This window comes from Bombyx mandarina, chromosome 24 (genome assembly GCF_030267445.1).
Source record: "Bombyx mandarina strain Sakado chromosome 24, ASM3026744v2".
Lineage (NCBI taxonomy): Eukaryota > Metazoa > Arthropoda > Insecta > Lepidoptera > Bombycidae > Bombyx > Bombyx mandarina.
In genome coordinates this window covers 2062820-2090075 of record NC_143230.1, presented here as the reverse complement: position 1 = coordinate 2090075, position 27256 = coordinate 2062820, and the positions used below count along the sequence as shown (strand labels likewise).

At 37.7% G+C, this 27256-nt stretch overlaps 1 protein-coding gene across 2 annotated transcripts; it reads right to left on the bottom strand.

Annotated features, from left to right (window-relative positions):
* Positions 1-672: 672 nt before the first annotated feature.
* LOC114248402 (delta(3,5)-Delta(2,4)-dienoyl-CoA isomerase, mitochondrial) lies at positions 673-11525 on the bottom strand. 2 transcript variants are annotated; one of them, XM_028181624.2, is made up of 9 exons: positions 11326-11525; positions 10292-10433; positions 9342-9430; positions 8577-8680; positions 7879-7982; positions 5800-5887; positions 4924-5036; positions 3429-3555; positions 673-2423 (listed from the first exon to the last, which is right to left on the bottom strand). In XM_028181624.2, the coding sequence occupies exons 1-9, from the start codon at positions 11378-11380 to the stop codon at positions 2325-2327; spliced, it is 921 nt and encodes a 306-aa protein (XP_028037425.2). In that variant the 5' UTR covers positions 11381-11525; the 3' UTR covers positions 673-2324. The 2 variants fall into 2 exon arrangements, with proteins under 2 accessions (XP_028037425.2, XP_089594374.1); XM_089738248.1 differs by having other exon boundaries at positions 10292-10427; positions 11326-11478.
* Positions 11526-27256: the final 15731 nt, after the last annotated feature.

Below are 27256 nucleotides of genomic sequence, written 5' to 3'. Positions count from 1 at the left end.
CCTTGAGAGGCTATTTCAGCATAACCTTAACTAGTAGGTGAGCTCACGGGGCTCAAGCCTGACGACGTTGCTAACACGAACCCTAGCAAGAGTAGTGCTTCGCAGAATCTACCACCAGATCGGAAACACGACCCACTGAGAAGATCCGGCGAGAAACTCAGTGGGCTGTGTCTGTGGGTTAATTTACTCGTCGAGCCCTTCGTCGCAAGCGACGGGTTCGACGAGAACGATGACCGGTGCTTGAGGTACCTAAAAGCACTGTTAGTGGATCGGGAGGATCCGAAATGAGGTGTTTTGGGTGACGTCGACTGCTTTCAATTCTGTCCGCACGATCGGGAATGTTTGATAGCGTAAAAGTTAACTCAAATTTGAATGCAGTTGGAACAGCTCCTCTGGTGGCTAACATAGGCAAACTTTTGAACTCCATACAAATTCGTTTTAACGTTTACGCGATCGAGAACGTTAAAAAACTCGCACTCGTGAGCTCCCCTACCCGTCCGGGCGTAACTGTATTAGCCCCTTAGGCTACCAACGAAGAAAAAAAAAACGGTTTTTTTTAACACTAGAAAATAAAATAATTGTTTTTTTTAATAACCATTTAATTTCTTAACAGCTTAATAAAACATATCTAAAATTAAATATGACAGAAGTTATAAATAAGTACAAAAAAACTTATGATCATACAATACTAAGGGAATAACCGAAATTTTACTGCTTATTTTCTATGATTAATACCTACGTAATGAAATATTGTTCAGTTTCTGAACGTCAAAATGACAGCGAACGACTTCCGCCATGGTGTCATCAAATCCTCTTACAAATCCAGCCGCCAAAAGTAACGCGTCAATTTTATAATTTTCATATATTAAGTCGTTAATTTGTAAATATAAAGGTTTAATAAATATTTCATACAAAAAATACAGTCCACGCTTAATCAAAATAACGCAACAAATACATACAGGCATAGTTGAGACATTTCATTTAGAAAAATTGCTCTCCATTTTGTACTGGTTTCTAGTCTCATTTAAAATGAATTTCAAATAAGAATGTGCATGGACCTGCGCCATATTGTGACGACATATTTATAATCCGAGTTTGCCGATTCCACCTATCCCACTGCTTGAATAATCATCATCATCGTCGCACATCCATAAATTATACTATAATCATTATAGGGTCCGACAGTGTTGCAGCCTTGATTTTTAAATAGGTGGTAGTTTTTTTTATATAATCTATATTCATGTTTAATTTACCTCGACCAGTACTCAACATTTCAAGCAAATTATATAGATCAGTATGATTCATTAAACAAACATATTAAAAGTCTTCATAATTAGGCATAAAATTCAATTAAAAAAAGAAGATAACATTTTTTTTGTTGCTATCCATACTTTTTTATCGAACTTTGACAGATCAAGGTCATTGACGTGCACATTCTTATTTGAGAAGCCCTATAACGCGGTTTCACACAACACGGAACTTTGTAGGAACTTACCTACCGCACTATAGGAGGGTAGGTATATATTTAGGTAAATATGTCAACGCGACACCAATAGTACTAACAAATCATTTTAAAAGTATATTATAAGGCACGATAAATATTTCTTCAATAACACATTTTACCCTTACACTATTAGTCACTTATTAGTAAAAAATTAAATCTTTACTTGTCTTTACTTGTTTAGTTCTTATGAAATAATTTTTGTTTGACAGCACCTTCAAAGGTTTATAGGATCGTATATTTTATATAATATTATACAATATCTAATAAACTCAATAAATGTTCACGATTGACTTCCACGGTGAAGGAATAACATCGTGTAATAAAAATGAAACCCGCAAAATTATAATTTGCGTAATTACTGGTGGTAGGACCTCTTGTGAGTCCGCACGGGTAGGTACCACCACCCTGCCTGTTTTTGCCATGAAGCAGTAATGCGTTTCGGTTTGAAGGGTGGGACAGCTGTTGTAACTATACCTGAGACCTTAGAACTCATATCTCAAGGTGGGTGGCGGCATTGACGTTCAACGAATTAAGCAATAAATATATAAAAAAGGTCACCTGTGCCCCACGCGGCGCACTGAAGTAATTCTTTTGTTTGTATGTTTTAGTCTTTTAGCTCTCTTAGAAATATATTCATTCTCAGTATCGCTCGGATTCGTCTTTCCCAGTATCTACTAGGTATTCCGGCGCCTTAGTAAGTAATTGATAAGATAAATCGATATAGTTACTTCAGTGCGCCGCGTAGAGCACCGATGACCTACACGGCAGGCAAAGGGTTAAACGCTTTAAGATCCTTAAAGCCGTGGGGCTTTGTTAGTGTCTACAAGTTCTCGTATTCCGGCGGCGGGCTCTTCGTGGCCTGAGCGACGGCCGCTTTGGGCAGATCCTCGCCTTGATTCATCACGGAATTAAGCAAGCGCTGTGAAACGAAAATGATTTTTTTTTGAGACAGTTGGCGCCCCTGACTGGTGCGTTACTGCTATGTTTCCGTTACTGGTCTTTAAAGCACAGGGAATTCTAGTTTGAGGTCGTGTGGCAGCTTATGAGAATTGTCTATGGCCATTTAAAAAAAACTCAGATAATTATGTACGGTACGTTAAAAGACTGCGTTAGCCTACAATACTAAGCAATGCAATCAACAATACAAGGCAATCGTCTTGTTTTTTTTTTTTTTTTTTAAGTGATTTTATGACCTGGTAACTAAGACCTTTAAGTCATGTCTTATTTTAATTTATATTCTTATTTTTATGAAAAATGATAATATGGAGTGAAATGAAATGAAAATGATTAATTTGAGACGTTAATCAACTGGGATGAAATTAAATGAAATGAGATGATATGGAATGAAATATAATCTTAGTGAAATGGTGGTCATTTACTAAGATTTTTTCAGTGGACTTTTTGGAGGATCCCGAGAAGTTGCGTCCAGCGGCTTTGTTTCATTTTCCCACATTTGTGCACTTTCACAGATATTAAACAGTTAATAAACCACCGTTATTACACATTTAAACCTGAAGAAACACTAAATAGACAAAATAAAACAAATCACACAACTTCACTCCTCGCGTTCCCGCCAAAAAGTCCAATCGTCTTGTTGCGATTCCAATATTGCCAGAACTTAAAACGCAATTAGGTGAATAGAGCGTATAACAATAATGTTCGGTTCTGTTAACCGACTTATAAAATGAGGAGACTCCGAATTCTACTATATTTTTTATGTGCGTTTTTTATATAGGTGAACTTATTCTGATAATTATTTTTTTTATTTCAATTTTTATTTCACCAAGATCTAGTAACGAATAGTTTTAGAGTTATCCTTAACAATTCATAATTGACTTCGACTGGAGTTGTTTTTTTTTGTAACGTTCACCCAGGCAAAGGGTGCACGGCTCATACAGCCAAAATTCACTTTCATCACACTTACGATATGCTCGAGGCCATCACTGTTCGGTCTGCTCTGCGAGTAGACGAGACTTTGTTTCGTCGTTTGAACTGCGACCGGACTCTTTAATGCCACGTCTTCGGCTACCTGCAGCGCGTGACTGAGGGCACTAAAATAATAACCACAGATTATACGAACTTTCGTTTCGATAAGGCGTTTTTTTTTATATACGGACAAAATATACTACTGGTGAGAAAATTATTTTTTTACTGGTTTTTTTACTTTTATTACACATTTAAACCCGAAGAAACACTAACTAGACAAAATAAAACAAATCACACAACTTCACTCCTCGCGTTCCCGCCAAAAAGTACTTAGTAATCTGTGTTTTAGAATCATAGACAATACATTTGATATATGAGATTACAATAAATTCAAATGCGGTTTGGTGTTTAGCGGGAAATGTTTTATTTTGTTAGCTTTAGCCCCAAATTAGGATTCCCCTGTGTTATACATATATAAACAATGAACACTGCGACAAATATTAAACAAATGCGTTCATCACACGAATGTTTGCCTGACGTGGGAATCGAACCCACGACCATCGACGTGACATTTATAGATCTCAATTGTTTACCAATATAAGCGTATTAAAATAATTTATCCACTAACATAATTGACGTTACGTATAATTGATTTTTAAAATAACAGATTTTGAAGTCGTCGTGGCCTAAAGGATAAGACGTCCGGTGCATTCGTTGTTGCGATGCACCGGTGTTCGAATCTCGCAGGCGGGTACCAATTTTTCGAATGAAATACGTACTTAACAAATGTTCACGATTGACTTCCACGGTGAAGGAATAACATCGTGTAATAAAAATCAAACCCGCAAAATTATAATTTGCGTAATCACTGGTGGTAGGACCTATTGTGAGTCCGCACGGGTAGGTACCACCGCCCTGCCTATTTCTGCCGTGAAGCAGTAATGCGTTTCGGTTTGAAGGGTGGGGTAGCCGTTGTAACTATACTGAGACCTTAGAACTTATATCTCAAGGTGGGTGGCGCATTTACGTTGTAGATGTCTATGGGCTCCAGTAACCACTTAACACCAGGTGGGCTGTGAGCTCGTCCACCCATCTAAGCAATAAAAAAAAAAAAAAAGATTAATAATAATAATAATAATAATGTTTTTATTGCAAGTAACCATGACTCATATAAATTGTTAATAAGAGTTAGACCTATGTTAGTAGTTATATTTACATCACAATGAATTACTGTCGTAACATCCCATGGGAGATGGCACCACAGCGACCCATGTGTATACACAGTCCAGCCTGCTTGCGATCATGCTCAGGATACTGTTGGAGCTGGCCCTCACTCTGCTGACCAGAGATGCACACTCTTACGCATGGTAGCGTAAAAACAATCTATGTGCGCGTCTGCAAACATCCCTGATGCGCTACAAAAGCGGGGCAGCACCACCAGCACCCTAAACGCGTTATTATATATAAGCGTCCTTGTTAAAAAACGCACTTACGTGTCTTTATCGGGGAACACTTTACTGACGAAGCCTATTTCACTCGCTTCCCTGGCGTCGAACTTTCGGCCGGTGTAGCAAAGTTCTCGCGCTATCGACGTGTTGCCAATTATCTGCATGAAAATGTTACCACTCTTAAAAATGTTTCCATCATATATATTGTTACGCGCTGGGGTTCGGGATAAATAAAAAAATCTATCGAATTGCAAGTTAACACTGTATTAGCACTTAGAACACTTAAAACACTTTAAAATTCTCAATTCGCTTCTTCCGCTTCGCTTCAGGTGATCCGTTCGCTGTTTCGCTTCGAATAGTTCCGATAACTGACTGACTGCGTGCCATCTCTGCAATGCTTTTATAGTCGAGAAAAATCCCTAGAAACGTCGAGAATATTCCACAAAAGTTCAGTATTGTGTTTCCGCTATCCGAATCGCGACCCACTGAGAAAATCCGGCGAGAAACTCAGTGGGTTGTGTCTGAGAGTTAATTTACTCGTCGAGCCCTTTGTCGTAAGCGATGGGTTCGACGAGAACGATGACCGGACTGGTATTGGCATTGGCCGTTTAGTGTAGACAAAGCTCACTGGTGGTAGGACGTCTTGTGAGTCCGCACGGGTAGGTACCACCGCCCCGCCTATTTCTGCCGTGAAGCAGTAATGCGTTTCCGTTTGAAGGGTGGGGCAGCCGTTGTAACTATACTGAGACCTTAGAACGCATATCTCAAGGTGACGCCATTTACGTTATAGATGTCTATGGGCTCCAGTAATCACTTAACACCAGGTGGGCAGTGCGATCGTCCATCCACCTAAGAAATAAAAAAGTTCGGTTCATCTATTTAATATCTTTAAATCATAATGAAGCTATTTATCATAGCTACCTTTGGCAGCCTCTGTAGGGTTCCAACGTCAGCCGCCAAGCCAACATCCACTTCCTTGACTTGAAACCACGCGTCCTGGGAGCAATATCTGTAAATTGAATTATCTATATATATACCTAGTCTTGCCATAAATACTGAGACAAAGGAAAAAAAAATCTATTGCAAATAACATTTATTACTTTTACAGTCTGGCCATAAATACTGTTACAATTAATAATAAACAAAATATTACATTTGAATTTGGAATCTCATTTTTATATGATTGCTCATTGAGTTCTCATTTTGGCGCCAATACATTGTACAATATTTTGCGATATTAAAATGGAGTGGGGTGATAAAGAGAACCGAATCGCTGTGATTGCATTACACAAAGTAGGTATGGAGCCAAATGCAATTTTTAAAACTCTTCATACGCTTGGTATTAGTAAACTGTTTGTGTACCGGGCTATTAATAGGTGCAATGAGACCTCCTCTGCTTGTGACAGAAAAAGATCTGGCCGTTCACTTAGTGTTCATACGAAAAAGGTGGTCAAAGCAGTAAGGGAAAGAATTCGAAGAAATCCTGTCCGAAAGCAAAAGATTTTATGTCGGGAGATGAAGATAGCACCTAGAACCATGTCGCGTATTTTAAAAGATGACTTAGGACTTGCAGCCTATAAGAGACGTACTGGTTACTTCTTAACTGATAATTTAAAAGAGAATAGGGTGGTAAAATCGAAACAACTACTGAAGCGGTACGCAAAGGGAGGTCATAGAAAAATTTTGTTTACGGATGAGAAAATTTTTACAATTGAGCAACATTTTAACAAACAAAATGACCGTATTTATGCTCAAAGCTCTAAGGAAGCTTCCCGATTAGTCGACAGAATGCAACGTGGGCACTATCCGACTTCAGTGATGGTTTCGTGGGGTATTAGCTATGAAGGAGTGACTGAGCCATACTTTTGTGAAAAAGGTATCAAAACATCGGCACAAGTGTATCAAGATACCATTCTTGAGAGGATAGTGAAGCCCCTTAACAACACCATGTTCAATAATCAAGAATGGTCCTTCCAGCAAGACTCGGCGCCAGGTCCTAAAGGTCGGTCTACGTAGTCTTGGTTGGAAACGAACGTTTCGGACTTCATCAGAGCTGAAGACTGACCGTCGTCTAGTCCCGATCTTAATCCGCTGGATTATGATTTATGGTCAGTTTTAGAGAGTACGGCTTGCTCTAAACGCCATCATAATTTGGAGTCCCTAAAACAATCCGTACGATTGGCAGTGAAAATTTTTCCCATGAAAAGAGTGAGTGCTTCTATTGGCCTCAACGTTTAAAGGACTGTATTGCAGCCAATGGAGACCACTTCGAATAAGCTTTTTATACTTTAAATTGTTTTATATTTATAAGGTAAGGTATAAGGTCGTATGCTGTTTTATGACTTCTATTGATTAAGTGGTTCCATGTATAAAGGCTTCCGTGTGTGTGACACGACTACGTGGTAGGCAGCGACTCTGCTCCTAGAATTGCTGATGTCCATGGGCGACGGTAACCACTCCCCATCAGGTAGGCCGTATGCTAAACAAGAAGAAGAAGAAGATAACCTATTACGTTACCCTCGCCCGGTTACGCTGAAATGGCATCTCAAGACCATCAGCTTAGGTAGGCAAAACACAATAACAAAAATTACGTTATTATTATTTCTATTACCAGCTTTTTTGTTTCCTACCTATGCTGATAGCCTTGACAGGCTATTTCAGCGTAACCTTAACTAGTAGGTGAGCTCACGGGACTCAAACCTGACGACGTTGCTAACACGAACCCTAGCAAGAGTAGTGCTTCGCAGAATCTACCACCGGATCGGAAACGCGACCCACTGAGAAGATCCGGCGAGAAACTCAGTGGGCTGTGTCTGGGAGTTAATTTACTCGTCGAGCCCTTCGTCGCAAGCGACGGGTTCGACGAGATCGGTGACCGGTGCTTGAGGTACCTAAAAGCACCGTTAGTGGATCGGGGGAATATTACCAGTAGTGACGTCGGTGGATTGAGAAATGAAAATGCTATAAGCAGATAGGAAAATGTCTGCCCACTCCAAGTACCTGATGTCGCAGGCGGTGACCAGGTCTACTCCGGCGCCGATACAGGCGTTGTGCACGACGGTCAACACTGGTTTGACGCAATCCTCCAAAGCCGTGATTCCGTCCTGATATTGATCCATTTAAAAAAAAAATTTTTTTACTTGCTTAGCCGGGTGGACGAGCTCACAGCCCCCCTGGTATTAAGTGGTTACTGGAGCCCATAGACATCTACGACGTAAATGCGCCACCCACCTTGAGATATAAGTTCTAAGACCTCAGTATAGTTACAACGGCTGCCCCACCCTTCAAACCGAAACGCATTACTGCTTCACGACAGAAATAGGCGGGGCGGTGGTACCTACCCGCGCGGTCTCCAAGAGGTCCTACTACCAGTTTCTATGATGTTCTATGTGCTCGTATTTAAGGGTCACATTTGAGGGGGAAAGCAATACTGCAAGATCGTAAAAATGACTTTTTAATTGCCACCTGGTGCTAAGTGGTCACTGGACACTGGACACACTAAAAATAGACAGGATACTCATCTGTGAGGGCTGACAAGATGATGAAGATCTGTTTTGTTTTTTTTTTGTCGTTGTAGACAGACGAACATACGGTAAGAGGTGATAAGTAATCAGCTTTGCTCACGGAGCAATCGCACGGGCGCAACCAAACCGCTGCTAATCCCAAAATAACAAACAGTACTGAATGGCAATACGAACTTGTGCGTATTTAATGAAGTTGTAATGGTATCTGGCCTTCCTGGCCACGTCTGGAAGGTCCTCAGCCTCCGCCGCCATTTCCACGAGGCTGTTTATTTCTATACCTGTAAATATATGGTAACAGTCGATATTGAAGTCGCCTTGGCCTAAAGGATAAGACGACCGGTGCATTTGTATGTAGCGACGCACCGGTGTTCGAATCCCGCAGGCGGGTACCAATTTTTCTAGTGAAATACGTACTTAACAAATGTTCACGATTGACTTCCACGGTCAAGGAATAACATCGTGTAATAAAAATGAAAACCGCAAAATTATAATTTGCGTAATTACTGGTGGACGTCTTGTGAGTTTGCACGGGTAGGCACCACCACCCTGCCTATTTCTGAAGTGAAGCAGTAATGCGTTTCGGTTTGAAGGGTGGGGCAGCCGTTGTAACTATACTGAGATATATAGAACATATCTCAAGGTGGGTGGCGGCATTTACATTGTAGGTATCTATGGTCTCCAGTAACTAATTAACACCAGGTGAGCTGTGAACTCGTCCAGCCATTTAAGCGATAAAAATAAAATAAATGTTAAATGTTAAGTTGTTTGTCTGAGTTTTATATTTTCTATCCATATCATATTATGACGTGTCATTCAGTCCTTTAAAATAATAAAGCAATTAAAAATTATTATAAGGTTATAATTATCAAGGGAAACTATTGTACAGATGATTTTCTTTTTAATTTATACTATGTTTTATAATATATATGAATTATTTACCGCCAGTAAAATGCTTTCCTTGTCCGGACAAGACAACCACTCTGCATTCCGAATTATTGCTCAATGAAGAGAAGCATTCATTTAATTCCCTGCAAATATACTATTAAAATTATTATATAATATAATGTTTGCAGTAGGTAGCGGCTTGTGCCTTTGGCATTGCTGAGGACTAAGAGGCAAAATAACTAACTCTCCAACATCAGGTAGGCAGTATGCTCATCTACATTTTTTTTTATTGCTTTGATGGCTGGACGAGCTCACAGCCCACCTGGTGTTAAGTGGTTACTGGAGCACATAGACATCTACATCGTAAATGCGCCACTCACCTTGAGATATAAGTTCTAAGGTCTCAGTGCAGTTACTAAGGCAGTATAGCTACAAAGGCAATAAAAAAATGTATATAATAATATTGAAGTAGCTTGGAAACTATCTACAAAATTGCTACTGCCAACCACTCTCCGACTCTCTATGCTAGTCCTGTATTACTGGTGGTAGGGCGTCTTGTGAACCTGTACGGGTAGATACTACTAATCTGCCTACATCTGACGTGAAATAGTATTGCGTTTCGGTTCGCAAGATGGGCAGCCAATGTACCGTAAAACTGAGACTTAAAACTCATATCCCGACATGTCCTTTTTCAAAAGAGGCTTGTGGAGAGTCTTAAACGGTAGGCAGCGCCTTGGCTATGCCCCTGGCATTGCTGACGTGCAAAAGCGACTGTAACCACTAACCATCAGGTGGGCCCTATGCACTTCTGCCTACATTGGCAATAAAAAAATTATGTCCCAAAGTAGGTAGTAATAGTAGCATTTTGGTTATTTTTGTTTATGGGTTCCAGTATCCACTTAACACTGATTAGGCTGTGAGTTGATTCACCCATAGAGGCAATAACAAAAACATTCATTAATAATGCTTTACCAAAAATTCTGTTTTAATTACTTCATATTTACCTCCACATGGCTTTATTAAAAGTGTTCAATTTCTTTGGCCTGTTTAATTCGACATGGAATACATGTTTTTTGGGCACAGTTATGGCTAATGTCTCGAACTGCGGAACGCCTGTGCTCGTCGAGAAATGTCTCAGTACTGCAACTGAAAGCAATAAAATCGAAACATTGAAATTTATGTCTATTGCATAAAACTATTCGTTTCTGATATAATTTTTTAATGTATAACATTTTTTGAGATTTAAATTTGCTAAAGTACTTTTTATTTGCCAACAATTTGACACAAACCTTCAATATTAGCTTTGCAAGTTATTTAACTGTTGAGACAAGGAATATTATAAAAATGTATGAGAGTATAAAATTTAAAAAAAATATATTTAGATTCACAAATTTTTCTATCAGCTTCCCTGTTTAGTATTTTAGCATAATATAATATGTCTTTCTTGAAACACAGTCTTAAGATAGTATTTTGTAGAAAGCCACATCATAATTGTGCTTCATCCATTGCTAGTGTCGTCAGACACCCCTCAATACTTTGTCACATGGTTTTCATCAGCCATTACAAAGAAGCAACAAAGGGTGTACTGCACTATTGGTGATTGTCAGAAATTTCCTATAATACAGATTGAATGGAAATTGCAGTATAGTGTTGTCCACGAAATACAGAAAAAATATTTTAAAGGGATCTTTCAAAAAAGAACCAAATTTCTGCAACGGACAGGAATTAAGTAATTTTGATTTAATCTCATATTTTATCAATCATATTTTATTTTAAATGTAGCCGGAAATGTAAATATTCGTTGAAAATAATAAATTGTAGATTTGTTTTGGCATTTTAATTTTACATTATAAGTGATACAGATCAAAACGGGCCAATGGTTTATTACAGATATGGAACCGATTAGAATTAGTTGTAGATTTAATTCCAACACTTTAGACATGTAAGTTATGAAAGTTAATTTATGTTGTTGTTCGGAATATAGTCTGTTTTTTTTATTAGTTTTGTTTTGTGTCCTGTTTTATTTTAAATATATTACCTCTTCTTATAGAACTCGATGTCAGAAAAGCAATTGTTTTCATGAAACTTGTCATTTTGATTGAGTTACCTTAAAACTTCAATATAAAACAATTGCAATTTACAATTTTCTGGGCAAAGTCCGAAATACAGCTGATTAAAAAGTTCGAAAAAAAAAACCTATAGCACTAACATATATTAAGTGTATAATCTATGGCACTAACTGTTTTCTGTCATGTTCTTTTTTAAAGGATTTTATGACCTGGTAGCTAAGACCTTTAAGTCATGTCTTATTTTAATTTATATTCATATTTTTATGAAAAATGATATTATGGAGTGAAATGAAATGAAGATGATTAATTTGAGACATTAATCGACTGGGATGAAAAGAGATATGAAATGAGATGAGATGATATGGGATGAAATATAATCTCAGTAAAATGGTGGCCATTTACTAAAATTTTTTCAGTAGACTTTTTGGAGGATCCCGAAAAGTTACGTCCAGCGGCTTTGTTTTATTTTCCCACATTTGTGCATTTTTACAGATATCAAACAGTTAATAAACCACTATTATTACACATTTAAACCTGAAGAAACACTAAGTAGACAAAAAAAAACAAATCACACAACTTCACTCCTCGCGTTCCCGCCAAAAAGTCCTCTGTCATGTTCGTTTTGACGTATTTGACAGCCAGATTATTTTAAATGAATTTTTTTAAGGATTGATACACGTACGCAAACTATGTAAATGTTAAAATTTTAACTAGTGAATTTTCACAATGCTATTACGTATACACACACAAATAAAAGTTCACGACAGAAATACCTAAAACCCATTACGAGATATTTTGCACACGACTGAAGTTTTGTTGACGGTAATAAAATATTTTTATGTTTTTGGCTTTGTTGAATAGTTCTCAAGCCCATGTATATGGATATTTTTATCAACAGAACCCTACTTGCTTAAGCCCTTAAAAATTACGAAGAAGGTTCATCGTGAAAAGTTTTAATGCGTTGTTGTGTTTAATGCTAGATGGCAAAAAGCGCCATCTAGGAGGAGCATTGCATAGACTGTAACTGTACTGGCCAATAGATGGTGTTGCTTATAGACTTGCAACTGAAACTTCAGCAAAATCCATATCGAGGGGTGAAAGGCTATTTGGTTTAAGCGACATTTTTGCAACTTTACACGAGAGCCATTTAAAGTTTAAAATTTTGGAAAAAATATCATAACAAAAAAACTTCTTCAGCAATTTGAATGGAGTAAACTTAATTGAAATTCAATTAAAAACATCAAGTTGTTGATGCTAATACCGAATAAAACGAACCTTTAATTACAAAGATAAACGTCGCTTAATACAAATTGCCTTAAGCCCTTATTTTTCAGAGTATGGAATAAAGATTTAAGTGACTTCATAATCACAATTGGCTACAGGGAAAAAAAAATAAGCGACGCTGCAATATATTTTCAGAGTAAGCCAAAAAGCATGAAGTGACTTAGCCCAAAATTAATAGTAGCAAGCTATTTATCTCAACTACCAATTTAGATTAAAATGACTGACAGGCGAATTTACTTATGTGACATATAATATTGAAAATTTACCGTTTGATGTTACATTTTTTTACGTCTAATACTATCAGTGGCTGTTAAAACAACCTAAATATATCGCAATCACTGAAAATCTCAGGTGCTTATATTGAATAAATAAAGAAATACACAAAACACAACAACAGTTAAAGTATTTATTTAGAAAAATAATTAAGTAGATCAGTCTCAATGTGGGAACATCAATTATATTTATTTATTTTTTAGTCTTAATCAACAACATCAGTTAAACTATTAATATTTTGTATAATAATCAAGTAAAATCAGTCTGACTGTAGGAAAATCAACTATAATTATAATAATATAATAAATAATTATAGTTGATTTTCCTACATTCAGACTGATTTTACTTGATTAATATACAACATATTAATTAGCAACATCAGTTAAAGTATTCATATTTGGTATAATAATCAAGTAAAATCAATCTGAGTGTAGGAAAATCAACTATAATTAATTCATTATACATGATTTTCCTACATTCAGACTGATTTTACTTGATTATTATCACATCATTTAAAGTATTAATACGTATTAGTATTTTGTACATTATAAAGTATTATTACTTTTACTGATGTGATATTAATCAAGTAAATTCAGTCTGAATGTAGGAAAATCAACTATAATTAGGTATTATTTATTCAGTATTACTTGAGATCGGCTGTCATAAAACTTACTAAGAGTACAATTAATCACAACCAATATTGTTTAATTATAACTTAAACTAATAAAAACAAAATAAAAAATATCAAATCAATAAACAAAACTTGTAGTAATTATAAAATACAGCAAATGCTTGATAATAATCATAATGCAATAAGAAAGAACGTATTTAATAATCATTTTCTTCGACTGTATCTTCTACATCAGTATCCAGTAGAACATCTTTGGAATTGCAGTGTTGTAGATTCATGTATTCTTTATGAAATATCTTGGGTATAACCCCAGTGTCACACAATTTCTTTAGGTCCATGTATTTGGCTTTGGTAATCGGCAAACTTGAATTATATCTACGATTGATAGCTCTAGGTTTCGCAATAATTTGTATAATCTGTTCGGATGCATTATCTTTCATTGAAAATTTTACTGAATTATATCTACGATTGATAGCTCTAGGTTTCGCAATAATTTGTATAATCTGTTCGGATGCATTATCTTTCATTGAAAATTTTACTTTCATTTGATTAGGATGAGATTTTTTAAATCTTGCTGTACGGATTTTACTAATTTTACCTACAAGGTTACCCTTAAAATATTTTTCAGACATATCATCAAAATTTAAGAAATCCTCGTGTGTCAGATTTTCAACATTATAAGGTGCTGGCTCTTTTCTTGCTAGCTGGCTTATTGTAGCCCATTGCGAAGGGGCCCATACAGTAATTTCTTACGGATTGTTCGATTGTAGAGTGTATGCTGTCTACCGACATTTCCGTGTGGCCAGGGAGAAGGTAATTCATTTGAATTGCTTGTAAATTGTTCGATTGCAACATTGGCGACTGCGCGTCACGTCACTCCTCGATGCACTCTGGAGTTCGACTCATAGATTATACACTTAATATATTAGAGTTCGACTGAAGCGCCTGCGCGCGGCAGTCCGGTTGAAAGATCACGATTTTTAACTCCCGGGAGATGAAATAAATATGGTATCATGCAACATGAATGAAATGTATCATATTAAAATTTAATGATTGAAAGACCGACCCGTATTTTTATTTATACCGAAAAAATGTTTCATATTGCATTACTTCATTTTATTGTCTGTATTAAGCGACATGCATTTAATAAAATAATAGGACCAAAATGTTTTAACGGCTAAGCAAAATATCTGAAACAAAAGAACTATTTGATTTAAGTAGCACCCTGCATGGAAAATAGATGCAGCTGAAAGAGCTTAAGCGACACTCCATGTCGTATTTGGGTGACGGACAAATGGTTTAAGAGACATCACACCATGTAATTGGTAGAAGTCAAAATGATTTAAGTTACTGCTTAATAAAAAATTGAAACAGGAAACATGCTTTAACTCTTATTGGATTATTTTTCTGAGAAAAGGTAACTGGTTTATGTCTCGTCTCTTAATATCATTGTATGGGTTAAGTACATTACTAAAAAAAATATTCAAAATCAACGTTGGATAATACACTGCCACTTTGGAAACAACCCAAAAATAGTATTGTTTCAAACGCCAAAAAAGTGCTCTGATTTTAATAAATCCGGCATCATTCGACGGAGAAAAATTCGCTGATTCCGTATATGTATATAACTCAATATCACCCTAGATGTCGCTTAAACCAAATAGCCTTTCACCCCTCGATATTGTATTAGAAATGTGAAAGTGAGTTTGTTTGTTTGTTTATTATTCTTTCACGTGGAAATTAAGCAGTTTGATCACTCACGTCCTTACGGATCTATCAGATCCAATAACCTTTGCGTTAGACGCTTTTAGCTCTAACACCAGGAGCAGGTTAGGGACCCCGGTAACCGTACTCGTCGTACTCGACAAAGAGTTCGAAGTGCAACCTATCCCATGCATCGCGGATGCTGCACGGAATATCCGGTGCAGTCTAAGCGGGTTTCAGTAATCTAATAGGTCCGACGATCATGGCGGGACGTTATCCGCATACTGCGTCGATTAAGTCTTTATTTATTTAGTCTACTTACGAATTAACAGTATAAACCAAAACATTTGTAAGGTATTAATAATTAGCTTAAGTAATTCCTAACAACAACAATAAATCGCTACAAACCATCATGGAATATATCCATTTCCGGAGCATAGGCTAGCAAGCCATTGAGTAGCGAGACAGCACGATGCGTCGGAGAGTTAGCGGTGTGCTGCGTACGCGCGTGCGTAGTACTAAGAAGCTGCCGCTGGCGACGCACCCCTCCACACATACATCCGCGCATGTAGCCAGCAGGCACATATAGCGACACTGATTCCAGTGCAGTGGAGTTATCAATTTTTTTATGCAATAGCTGATAATAATGCAACATAAGAGTCATCACGGAAGATGACTCTTATGGTGCATTCTTCTTGATTCATCTTCTTGATTCATTTGGAGCTCGAAAGCGGGTAACACGTGGATTTAATCGGTTCAACTCCAATATGCTCTGCTTACTGCCTCCTTTTTACCCTTCCTATTCGCTGGTAGTCTGAGAAGCTATTCCAGACGCATCCGGACAGGCGAGTTCACGGGTTCAACCTTGAATTGGCTAACACTAGCTCTAGCAAGGGGAGTGCTTCGCAGAATCCACCACCGAATCGGAATCGCGCACCAATGAGAAAATCGCTTGGTTTTGTCGAAGAGTTCAACGAGGACGGTGACCGGTGCTTGGAGAGTCTAAAAGCACTGACAGTGGATTCGGGAGATCCGGCAAAACATTTTTCGGGCGACATCGGCTTTGTGTGGCCACGTCGTCTGGACATATCATCGGATATGGTCCATTCCCAACGCTTATATGCGAAGCACAAAAGTGACCCAAAAACTACCATACTTTAACAAAATATATTAAATAATATGTAGCAGGTAGCAAGATCTTTAGTTAACCAAACAAAAAATAAACAAAAACAATAAAAATTGGGCATTTCTTTTTTGAATACTAATTAGTAATTTGGCCACGTTTTTACGAAACGTCGCGCTAAATACGAATTTTAATTGTGTACTCAATGAGTCATTGTTTGATTACAGTGTTGCTAGAGCAGCGATGGAAGCGATTTTTTACGGAAGTCATATTTGAAACTATTCTCCATCAAAGTATTTATGTTGAACCTGCTGTTAAGTGGTTACCGGAGCCCGTAGACATCAACAACGCAAATGCCCCCCACCTCGAAACATGAGCATAGATAATACACATAAATTAGTTATAGAAAATCAATTCAAGCGCTCAACAACAACGTTTACGGGCGTCGGCCACTAGATGGCTTCGCTTCGATTAGTTTCTAATTGCTCCTGTAGATGGCGGTAACAAATTACCTACCCTATATTTTATTTTTAATGAAAGAGTTTGTAAATTTTCAGAAACCACTAATTTTATCAATTTGTTTATAATAAATAAAGACTTGTATTATTATAATTTTTTTTCTGTATTTAGTTACACAATAATTAAATGCCTTAACTTTAACAATATACATAAGTTTAGGGGCATCCGCTATAAGATGTCGATAGTTTCCATACAAAAAAAACTTTTGTCTTAAAGTATCCTAATTTCAAGGCCCTGTCGAGCGTTTTATCCGCGATTTTTATCCGTTTAGACCGCGATGACATCTGTATGAAATAGACAAGTATCTATCAAATACACTTAATTCGATGTTCGTTGGTAATGAATAAAACACACCATAATTTCTGGTCACCCAAATTCTTAACTTCTGGTCACTCGATTCCCGATTTGAGACATGAATAGAAGCCGCAAACTTTCTCAGTCTGAATAAAACATGGCTAGCGAATTGGGCACCCTAAATATGGTTTAGCTTCGTCTAGACTGCCGCATTAACATATAGCAGTGTTAAAGCTTAACTAAAAATTGTAGGTAGACTATAATTTGAATGATATTCATTTTCAGGTAATTTTTTTTTTCAGTACGTATACAAATCAGGTTGGGTTGCCATTTTCAATTTATTACTGCTTTTTTGGAAAGCGGAGCGGAATGATAAGGATGTAGTTATTTTGGAATGGTAGGTACTCAATTGGCATGAAATAAAGTCGCAAGTAGAATGGTGGCAATTTACTGAGACCTCGGTGGGAATTTTGGAAAAGCCCGAGAAGCCACCCGAGAGCGGTTTTTTACCACATTTACCCACACTTGTCCACAAATCAAGATGCTAAGCGGTTATTATGCCAGCATTATTTAAACTGTAGAAGCATTTAAATTAACAAAATAAATACATAAATTAACACAAATTATCTTTTCGTTTTCCCGCCAAAAAGCCTATAAATTTTGGAGTCTCAGTTTGACAGTTCGTTTTTTTTTAAAGTAGTTTATACAATTTATTGATATTTCCTGATTACTAGGAATTTTGAATTTACTAGGATTTTAACTCTGGGCATCTATTGATTGAAGTTTGGTGATTTTCTTTTATCAACCCAAAGAACACTAATGGTTAGAATCAGATAATGTATTTATTTCATTTATTTCCCGGTTTAAAGATCTCGAAAGCCTAGGTTTAAGTTAGAAATGTTTCCATTTCGTTAACTGCCTTTAACAGTTGATAAATAATTAATTATATTAATATATTGATGTTGAACATGTCTATTACAAGTGTTTTGTTGTTATAGTTCCGGTTTAAGCAAGCGAAATGACATTGATTAGCGAACATATTCTTCGTTGTATTCGACAATTTCCACGTTCAGAGAAAAAAATCTCAGAGATTGTATTGTTTGCGATATGTCATAGTCATTTGAACTGAATCATCATACCTCGTCTAGTTAACCTACTTTACATTTTATATACTACTAGCGACCCGCCCTCGCTTCGCTTCGGTAATTTATTATTGATTTCTCCACTATTTAATGGATGTTATTATACATATAAATCTTCCTCTTGAATCGCTCTATCTATTAAAAAAAATCGCATCAAAATCCGTTGCTTAGTTTTAAATATTTCAGCGTACATACGGATATAGGGGCAGAGAAAGCGACTTTGTTTTATACTATGTAGTGATTATAAAAACAACAACAGCTCAATCCTATAAAATTTCGCTATCAACCGAAATTCCTTTTTGCTGAAGATGCGATGTGATTTTAGAAAATTTTATATTAGGTTCCATATTTCCGTGGTTAATTACAAGTATATATTATTGTTAAGATCATCAGCGATTAGTTGTTGGATTGTTTTTTTTTTTAAAACATCTTCGGCTTCATTTAATTATCTATGGCAGTCGTCTAAAAATCTTCCCGCCAATTTATGAGTTTATGACTTAACGTGACAGTAGCGAATGAATGACGTAACGCACGTTGACGGAAATAACAGTAGAAAAAAATATTTACACCATGACTAGTATTATATACTCGTATGTATTTTATGAATCATATTATTAAGCATATTTAATTTTATTGTACAGTTAAGGTCGTAAATGAATTTACAAAATGAAAACTGATTCGCTATTCGTAGTACAATATTATCTGGCTATATGTTATTTTTCAGTAAATTTTTAATGAATAACAACTATTATTAATTTACTTTAACACACTTATCTAATGATTTGACGCGCTGTGTCAGTCTTTTTAATGTCAACGGTTATGTCGCGTGAATTGTTTTATTTTGCTAAATTATTAATGTTAACATGAAATAATAATGACTCATTAACGTATATTTAATAACAAGAAAAAAAAAATTTTTTTACGAATATAACAATAATTTTTAAATAGCCTAGACGACCACGACTGTACTTTAGCGTGTAAACAGATCAATATAAATGCAAAATAAGTCACGTAATATTTTAACGGAGCGTAAAATATAAAGTTGCTAATAATATGATACACGATTAGTATGTAAGGCCACGGATACCGGTGCCTAAATAAAAATGAAGAAAGTCGTAACTCGTAAAGCCATTTTCAAATTATCAATCTTCAAAATGGCAGCTTAGCTACGTGTTATTGCTGCGACGCCAACAAAGTTTCGTCAATTACATTTCGTTAACCACTTTTTCATATCAAAATCATTTGCCTACGTTTACCGCTAGGGGCGCTGTTCTAACTCCATACAGACTTGAGTTAACTTTTACGCTATCGAGAACGTTAAAAAACTCGCACTAAGCACAGAGTCAGCTGGCGTTTACTAATTTTAGGAAGTATTGTGAGGCCGCGATAGAAAGTATCATAGTTCCAAGTGAAATGTGTGAAATGGAGAGCGGGACACTCGTTATAAAATATGCACGATCTACAATAACTAACATTAAGATCTGACATGACTTGTTGAGTTGAACTAAATTATAACTAGTAGTTCTGTTTTTCCAACTGGAAAGACAAAGTTATCATACCATACAGCCTAATAATATATATATATATATATTTTTATGAAAAATTATAATATGGAGTGAAGTTGATTAGTGAGGAACATTAATCAACTGGCATGAAATGAGATGATATGGGATGAAATATAATCTTAGTATCATGGCGATTATTTACTGATACTTTTTCACTGGACTTTTTGGAGGATCCCGAGAAGCTCTTTTACAGATACTAAACAGTTATTTCACACAACTTCGCTCCTCGTGTTCCCGTCAAAAAGTCACAAAATCTTAATAATAATAGTTTCATTTTTCGAACAGGAGACGTGACGAAGAGGTTTCACAATGTACATCCTAATCTTTTATCAATTTCTTTAGTCATAGTTCCGTAAGCGCGAATTAATTTTTAATTAAAAAAAAAAACTGACATTTGACTTCAAAGTTGCCGCCACTCGAGACTCGATAAGTTAATACGTAAGCACCTAATAATAAAAGTGGAGTCAACATATCTATTGCGCTAATTGAACGAGTCCTCGGGAACAAAACAACGTGTCAATGTTAATTATATGATCGTTGTGGACGTTATTATTACGTGTACTTTATGCAATTGCTAATTGTCGGACCTCGTGGTTGAGCGACATTAAGCGCGCGAATTGAGTAGAATATTATGTTTTTGACACTTTTTGTTTGTATCTATACCTACTAATATTATAAAGCTGAAGAGTTTGTTTGTTTGAACGCGATAATCTCAGGACCTACTGGTTCGATTTGAAGAATTCTTTCAGTGTTAGATAGCCCATTTATTGAGGAAGGCTATAGGCTATAGAACATCACGTTAAGACTAATACAAGCGGAGCACCAATAAAGAATGTTTCAAAATCGGAGAGTTTTTCCCTTTTGAGAGCTTCCACTATGTGCGCTGCGGGAACGGTTAAAGTTTCGCTAAAATAATGTACGAGAGAATTGTTCCCCTTTAAAAGATCTAAAAAAAGTTCGCGACAGCATTTGTCTATATGTTAAGGTTGGCTCTCTGTAACGTTTTTTATGCTAACCAAATTTCTAAAATAAAGCATTATTTGTGAAGGTGTTTTTATAAAGATGACATTCTACATAAATGAAGCGGCGGGTAAAATTTAGCGTTATGACAAACTAACTATTCCACGCGGACGAAGTCGCGGGCAAAAGCTAGTTTCTTATAAAGTCAAACCCTCTTCGGTTTGCTGGCCGATCTTGGATTCGACTTTGATCCAACTGCCATTAAGCTACACAGGATAATCCGATAAGTCTAACTAAAGATTTCCTGAAAGTTTCATCCAAATCGGTCTGGCGATTTCGGACATACGGAACATACACATCTGCTTTTCTCTTCTCCATCGTTCCCTCTCTGTTGAGGATCGCAACCACATGTGACTCTCCTCGGTCATGGGTGGCATGGACCGCATGGTAGAGACTACCACCAACCGCTTCCTTAACCAGATCTGACCATCTGACTGGTGTTCTGCCTACGGCGCCCTTGCCTTCTATGCGACCCAAAATTACGAGCTTCCCTAATTCATGTCTGCGACACATGACGTGTCCGAAGAAGCTGATAACACGCTATTGGTAGGCTTTCTATTTACCCATTTATAAACACAACCCACTGAGGTTCTTACCGGATCTTCTCAGTGGGTAGCGATTCCGATCCGTTAGTAGTATCTTAGGCTGAGCCCCGTGAGCTCCTACCAAGCCGCGTGTAGTTAGAACAGACCCTAAGGCTACCAACGATTAGGTAGGGAAAATAATTGCCTAACAACTGCCCCCACTCTTCAAATCAGAAGGTACGAGGGCTTGGCAGCAGAAATAGCCTTCGATTTTGACTACGACCAATTATAAGGCATATAGATTTGGAAGTACTTGTGCGCCACCTGTAGTATATCGTTGATAGTCTGATGTTAATCTTCCCAGCAGCCTAGACAACAACAAAACAAACAAAAAAGCATTTTTAACACGCTTTTATTAGTTCGGTATTTTTGTATGTAGTGGAATCTTTGAACGTCATTTTCACCAGCTCCAAGACGCCCCGTTACTGGTGGTAGGATGTCTTCTGAGTCCGCACTGGTAGGTACCACCACACTGCCTATTTCAGCCGTGAATCAATAATGCGTTTGGGTTTGAAAGGTGGCGCAACCGTTGTACTGTTAGAAGTGAGACCCTTACAACTCATGTCTCGATGTGGGTAGCAGCATTTTCGTTGTAGATGTCTATGGGCTCCGGTAACCACGTAACACAAGGCGGGCCGTGAGCTTGTCCACCCACCTAAGCAATAAAAAACAAGAAAATAATCTAATGACGATACAATAACCATAATAACTTCATTCTAACATCCTAACTAGTATCGATAGGGTAAAAAAAGAAATTGTGAGTTCGCTATGCTATTTAAGCGTGCTTTTTTTGTTAACTACATAAATTAATATTTGTACCGAATTAAATAACGTAGCTCATCGATGACACAGACTATTAGGTATGTTATAGTGTAACAGGTTATAAATGTTTATTTACGAGAATTTTCAATGACTCGTGGTGCATATAAATGCAGTCTTGCTTCATTTTCTTGTATAAAACAACCCGAGACTCGGTTTTGTGGTTTTCTTTGTTTTCGACGTGACGCGATTTCTTAATATATTAATAAAGCAATTATTTTTCATGCAATTGTTGGAGTTTATTGGAGTTTACTCCTTTAGAATCGATTTACATATATAGGCCCGGGGTATGAAAATTATGGGGACCAAAATCGTACTAGCATGTCACACGAAATGCGTTATGCGCCTGATTGGCTCCTGATTGCGTGATGCGTGCGCGCGCCAATCAAAATCGTACTAGCATGTCACACGAAATGCGTTATGCGCCTGATTGGCTCCTGATTGCGTGATGCGTGCGCGCGCCAATCAAAATCGTACTAGCATGTCACACGAAATGCGTTATGCGCCTGATTGGCTCCTGATTGCGTGATGCGTGCGCGCGCCAATCAAAATCGTACTAGCATGTCACACGAAATGCGTTATGCGCCTGATTGGCTCCTGATTGCGTGATGCGTGCGCGCGCCAATCAGGAGCCAACGCGCGGCCGCGTTATCGCAGGTGACGCCGGGCTGCTGCGCCGGCAGTCCGCCACAAAGCCTCGTACTGATCGCGCGTTTCTCTCATTATTGTATTTTCATATATTTGTTAGTCGTTTGTTTTGTGTCTCGTTAATTTGTTAATAATCTGTAGTGTATCGTGTTGTCGTAATATAGAACTATTTCTCGTATTGTTTCGTTTAATTTTTTATATCCAGTAAACTCCAGTCGTGCGTCGGAGCGGACACACACACTTTTTTTTTTAATACATATTTACGGATAACTTTAAGCTCTTAGCTGTGTTGAACGCTTTTCCAGCAGACATCAATGGTGACGGTTTGTAGGGTGTATCTTTAAGCTACGAAAAACACTTATGACGCGACGTGTCGTGAACTTTAGTGGTGGTAGGTCTTATGTGACCGCCCGGCTTCTTTTCGCCGTGAAGCAGTATCGGTTTGAAGGGCGGGCTAGCTGTTGCCCCAGGTGAAGGTTATTTGGTGACCTGATAGAGCGAGTCCGTGCGGCGCGCTACCAGAACTCTAGCGCGCTCCATAAGGTCAGTTCTACGGTGTAGATAGGAGTGACCGGTTGTGTGGTATATAATAAAATAGGTGCATTTTTTTATTGCTTAGATGGGTGAACGAGCTCACAACCCACCTGGTGTTAAGTGGTTACTAGAGCCCATAGACATCTACAACGTAAATGCGCCGCCCACCTTGAGGTTTGAGTTCTAAGGTCTCAATATAGTTACAACGGCTGCCCCACCCTTCAAACCGAAACGCATTACTGCTTCACGGCAGAAATAAGCAGGGCGTTGGCACCTACCCGTGCGGACTCACAAGAGGTCCTACTACGTTACCTATTGTCGTATTATCCTTCAGGCTGCGACGAATTTAGTAATACCTTTAGTTTATTGCTATATCAGTAATGCGATCCAGATGCTCTGAGATAGGTTGGATATCCCAGCGTGAAGGCGTCACCCACGCTGAAACCGAAGTCTCATTTGTGCTGTCTAACCGCTTTTCCACTATTCAAACTGGAGCTTGTGATTGATCTCCTGCAGGTGTAATTAGCATAGTGGTCACATTCGCGCTCGTAAATAGTACTCCCTACCAATTTTTTCCCCTACCTAAGCTGGTAACCTTAGAGAGCTATGCCAGCGTAACCCGATGAGACTCTACCATCAGCATCATCCTTTTCTGAAGCATAATTTATCCGTGCCACTTGAAAACCATCAGCGCTCATCTCTGTGGAAGATATTTCCTTTGCCGACAACCTCCAAAGCGCCTTACCATCCATGACGCAAAATCTGGGGGTCCTTGTCCCGTCTGCCTTATAAAAAATATTAAAAGATAGCACTTTTTGGAGTTTACTCCTTTAGAATCGATTTACATATATAGGCCCGGGGTATGAAAATTATGGGGACCAAAATCGTACTAGCATGTCACACGAAATGCGTTATGCGCCTGATTGGCTCCTGATTGCGTGATGCGTGCGCGCGCCAATCAAAATCGTACTAGCATGTCACACGAAATGCGTTATGCGCCTGATTGGCTCCTGATTGCGTGATGCGTGCGCGCGCCAATCAGGAGCCAACGCGCGGCCGCGTTATCGCAGGTGACGCCGGGCTGCTGCGCCGGCAGTCCGCCACAAAGCCTCGTACTGATCGCGCGTTTCTCTCATTATTGTATTTTCATATATTTGTTAGTCGTTTGTTTTGTGTCTCGTTAATTTGTTAATAATCTGTAGTGTATCGTGTTGTCGTAATATAGAACTATTTCTCGTATTGTTTCGTTTAATTTTTTATATCCAGTAAACTCCAGTCGTGCGTCGGAGCGGACACACACACTTTTTTTTTTTTCCTGCCTGCTGAGGTGAGCTCGCGGGGCGCAAACCGGAGGTGTTGCTAACACTGGCCCTAGCAAGAGCAGTACTTCGCAGAATCTACTAGCGGACCGGAAACGCGACCCACAGAGAAGATCCGGCAAGAAACTCAGTGAGCTGTGTCTATGGGTTAATTTACTCGTCGAGCCCTTCGTCGGAAGCGACGGGTTTGGCGAGGACGGTGACCGATTCTTGAGTTACCTTAAAGCACCGTTAATGGATCGGGAAGCACGTCTGTACTCTCTTCTTAAACACCTGTCCACCCAATGCTGAGTGTAGGTCAATATACATGCACTCCATTCTTTTTGGTCTATTGCCTTTCCCATCAAGTCCCTGTCAGATATTTTGACCAGGTGGTTGGTCTATCTCATTGGTTGTCTGTCGGCGTTACGACGTCCAGTACAAGGTCTTCACTCCAGTAACTATACTCAGAACCTGATTACTAGAATACCTTAGAATTCACATCTCATGGTGGGTGGCGCATTTACATTAGAGATATTTATGGGGTTCAGTAACCACCTAACACCAGGTAGGCTGTGAGCTCGTCCACCCATCTAAGCAATAAAAAAAAGTACTTTTGTGATACACCGATTTTCTGTAGATTTTTAACCAATTTAATTATGTAAAAACTGTAGGTAAGAATCTCCTTTTAACCCTTTGATTCTAAGATTCTGTCATGTAATTTTATCTTCAGTCAACAATTAATTACTTTCCGTGTCATATTTCTCGACTACACTTATCTCTGTGCTTACAAGATCTTAATACTATAGAGGAGTCGGATGTGTTCTAGTTTCGATTTAAGAGAATATAGCTCTTAACATTATCAACTTAAGGTGCTTTATAGGTACAGGTGGAAAGCTCAAAGCTCCGTTTTTGTATGCGTGTGTGTAACTGAGTGATAGTGATGGAAACACAGAGTTCGATAATCGATTCTGGTCGTATATTCGATATTGGGAAATTAAATTTGTTTTAATGTTTGCGTTCTATGCTAAATTAGAATTGTCATCCTTTTTAACTGGCATATTCGTATTTACTTCTATACTTTATCGATCATCATTGTCAATTGTGTATAGTCTCAAATTGTATTGTATAATTAAGTTTTATACATTTTATTTATTGATTTTTCGCGTACTAGACATTTTCAATACAGAAACATAAAAGCTTGAAGTCGTCGTGGCCTAACAGATAAGACGTCCGGTGCATTCGTGTTGAGCGATGCACCGGTGTTCGAATCTCAGGCGGGTACCAATTTTTCTAATGAAATACGTAGGTACTCAACAAATGTTCACGATTGATTTCCACGGTGAAGGAATAACATCGTGTAATAAAAATGAAACCCGCAAAATTATAATTTGCGTAATTACTGGTGGTAGGACCTCTTGTGAGTCCGCGCGGGTGGGTACCACCGCCCTGCCTCTTTCTGCCGTGAAGCAGTAATGCGTTTCGGTTTGAAGGGTGGGGCAGCCGTTGTAACTTACTTGAGACCTTAGAACTTTCTCAAGGTGGGTGGCGCATTTACATTGTGGATGTCTATGGGCTCCAGTAACCACTTAACACCAGGTGGGCTGTGAGCTCGTCCACCCATCTAAGCAATAAAAAAAAAAGGTCATTTGTATTATTACCATTGTATTATTACAATCTTGATGATAAGGATTACCATGTTGGGTAATACAATTGTAATGACTTCAAAAGAATGTTTACGTCATAGATGTTTTCGTTAATTGTATTATAAGGTGATTTTCGTTTTCAATAGAGGATAATTGTACTTATGTTTTTTAATATTTTTCACTCGAGAGCCTTCAAGCCAAGGTGTAAATATTTGATACCTATGTGATATTAATTTTAACTATATAACTTAACCCGAGAAATAAAAGTGAATCTTATACTTACAAATCTATACTAATATTATAAAGAGGAAAGATTTGTTTGTTTGTTTGTATTGAATAGGCTCCGAAACTACTGAACCAATTTGAAAAATTATTTCACTGTTTGGAAGCTACACTATTCCCGAGTGACATAGACTATAATCTTTTTTTTTTTAAATTAGGGATCCCTACTAAAATTCCAATAATGTAACTCAAGGTGAAAACAAATTACCTAAAATATTCTTTACATCGGGTGCCCTGCGAAAACTATTGATGATAGAATAAAATAATGTACTACGACTTTGTAGAACACATTATTATTTATAAAAAGTGTCGGGACAGCTTATGTCTAACTGTTATAGTTATGACGCAATAAGTGTTCTTTTATATAAAAAAATAAAACAACGTCAAATATCGTTGAAATTTTTGTTAAAGACCCGAGCGGAGCCGGAGCGGGCCGCTAGTCTAAATATAATTTTCTGTTTTATTGTAATATCGATAATCTGTGGCATTTCTCATCGATTTACATATCGATATCTTATCTCGTTATCGACAACA

What these genes read in the sequence shown, in the direction of transcription:
- LOC114248402 (XM_028181624.2), bottom strand. Translation starts at nt 11,380, where the DNA reads ATGACAAGTTTCATGAAAACAATTGCTTTTCTGACATCGAGTTCTATA. An exon ending in ATCGAGTTCTATAAGAAGAG is followed by an intron (nt 10,434 to 11,325) that starts GTAATATATTTA and finishes TATTGCTTTCAG; the next exon opens with TTGCAGTACTGAGACATTTC. An exon ending in GTCACCGCCTGCGACATCAG is followed by an intron (nt 5,888 to 7,878) that starts GTACTTGGAGTG and finishes TTCAATTTACAG; the next exon opens with ATATTGCTCCCAGGACGCGT.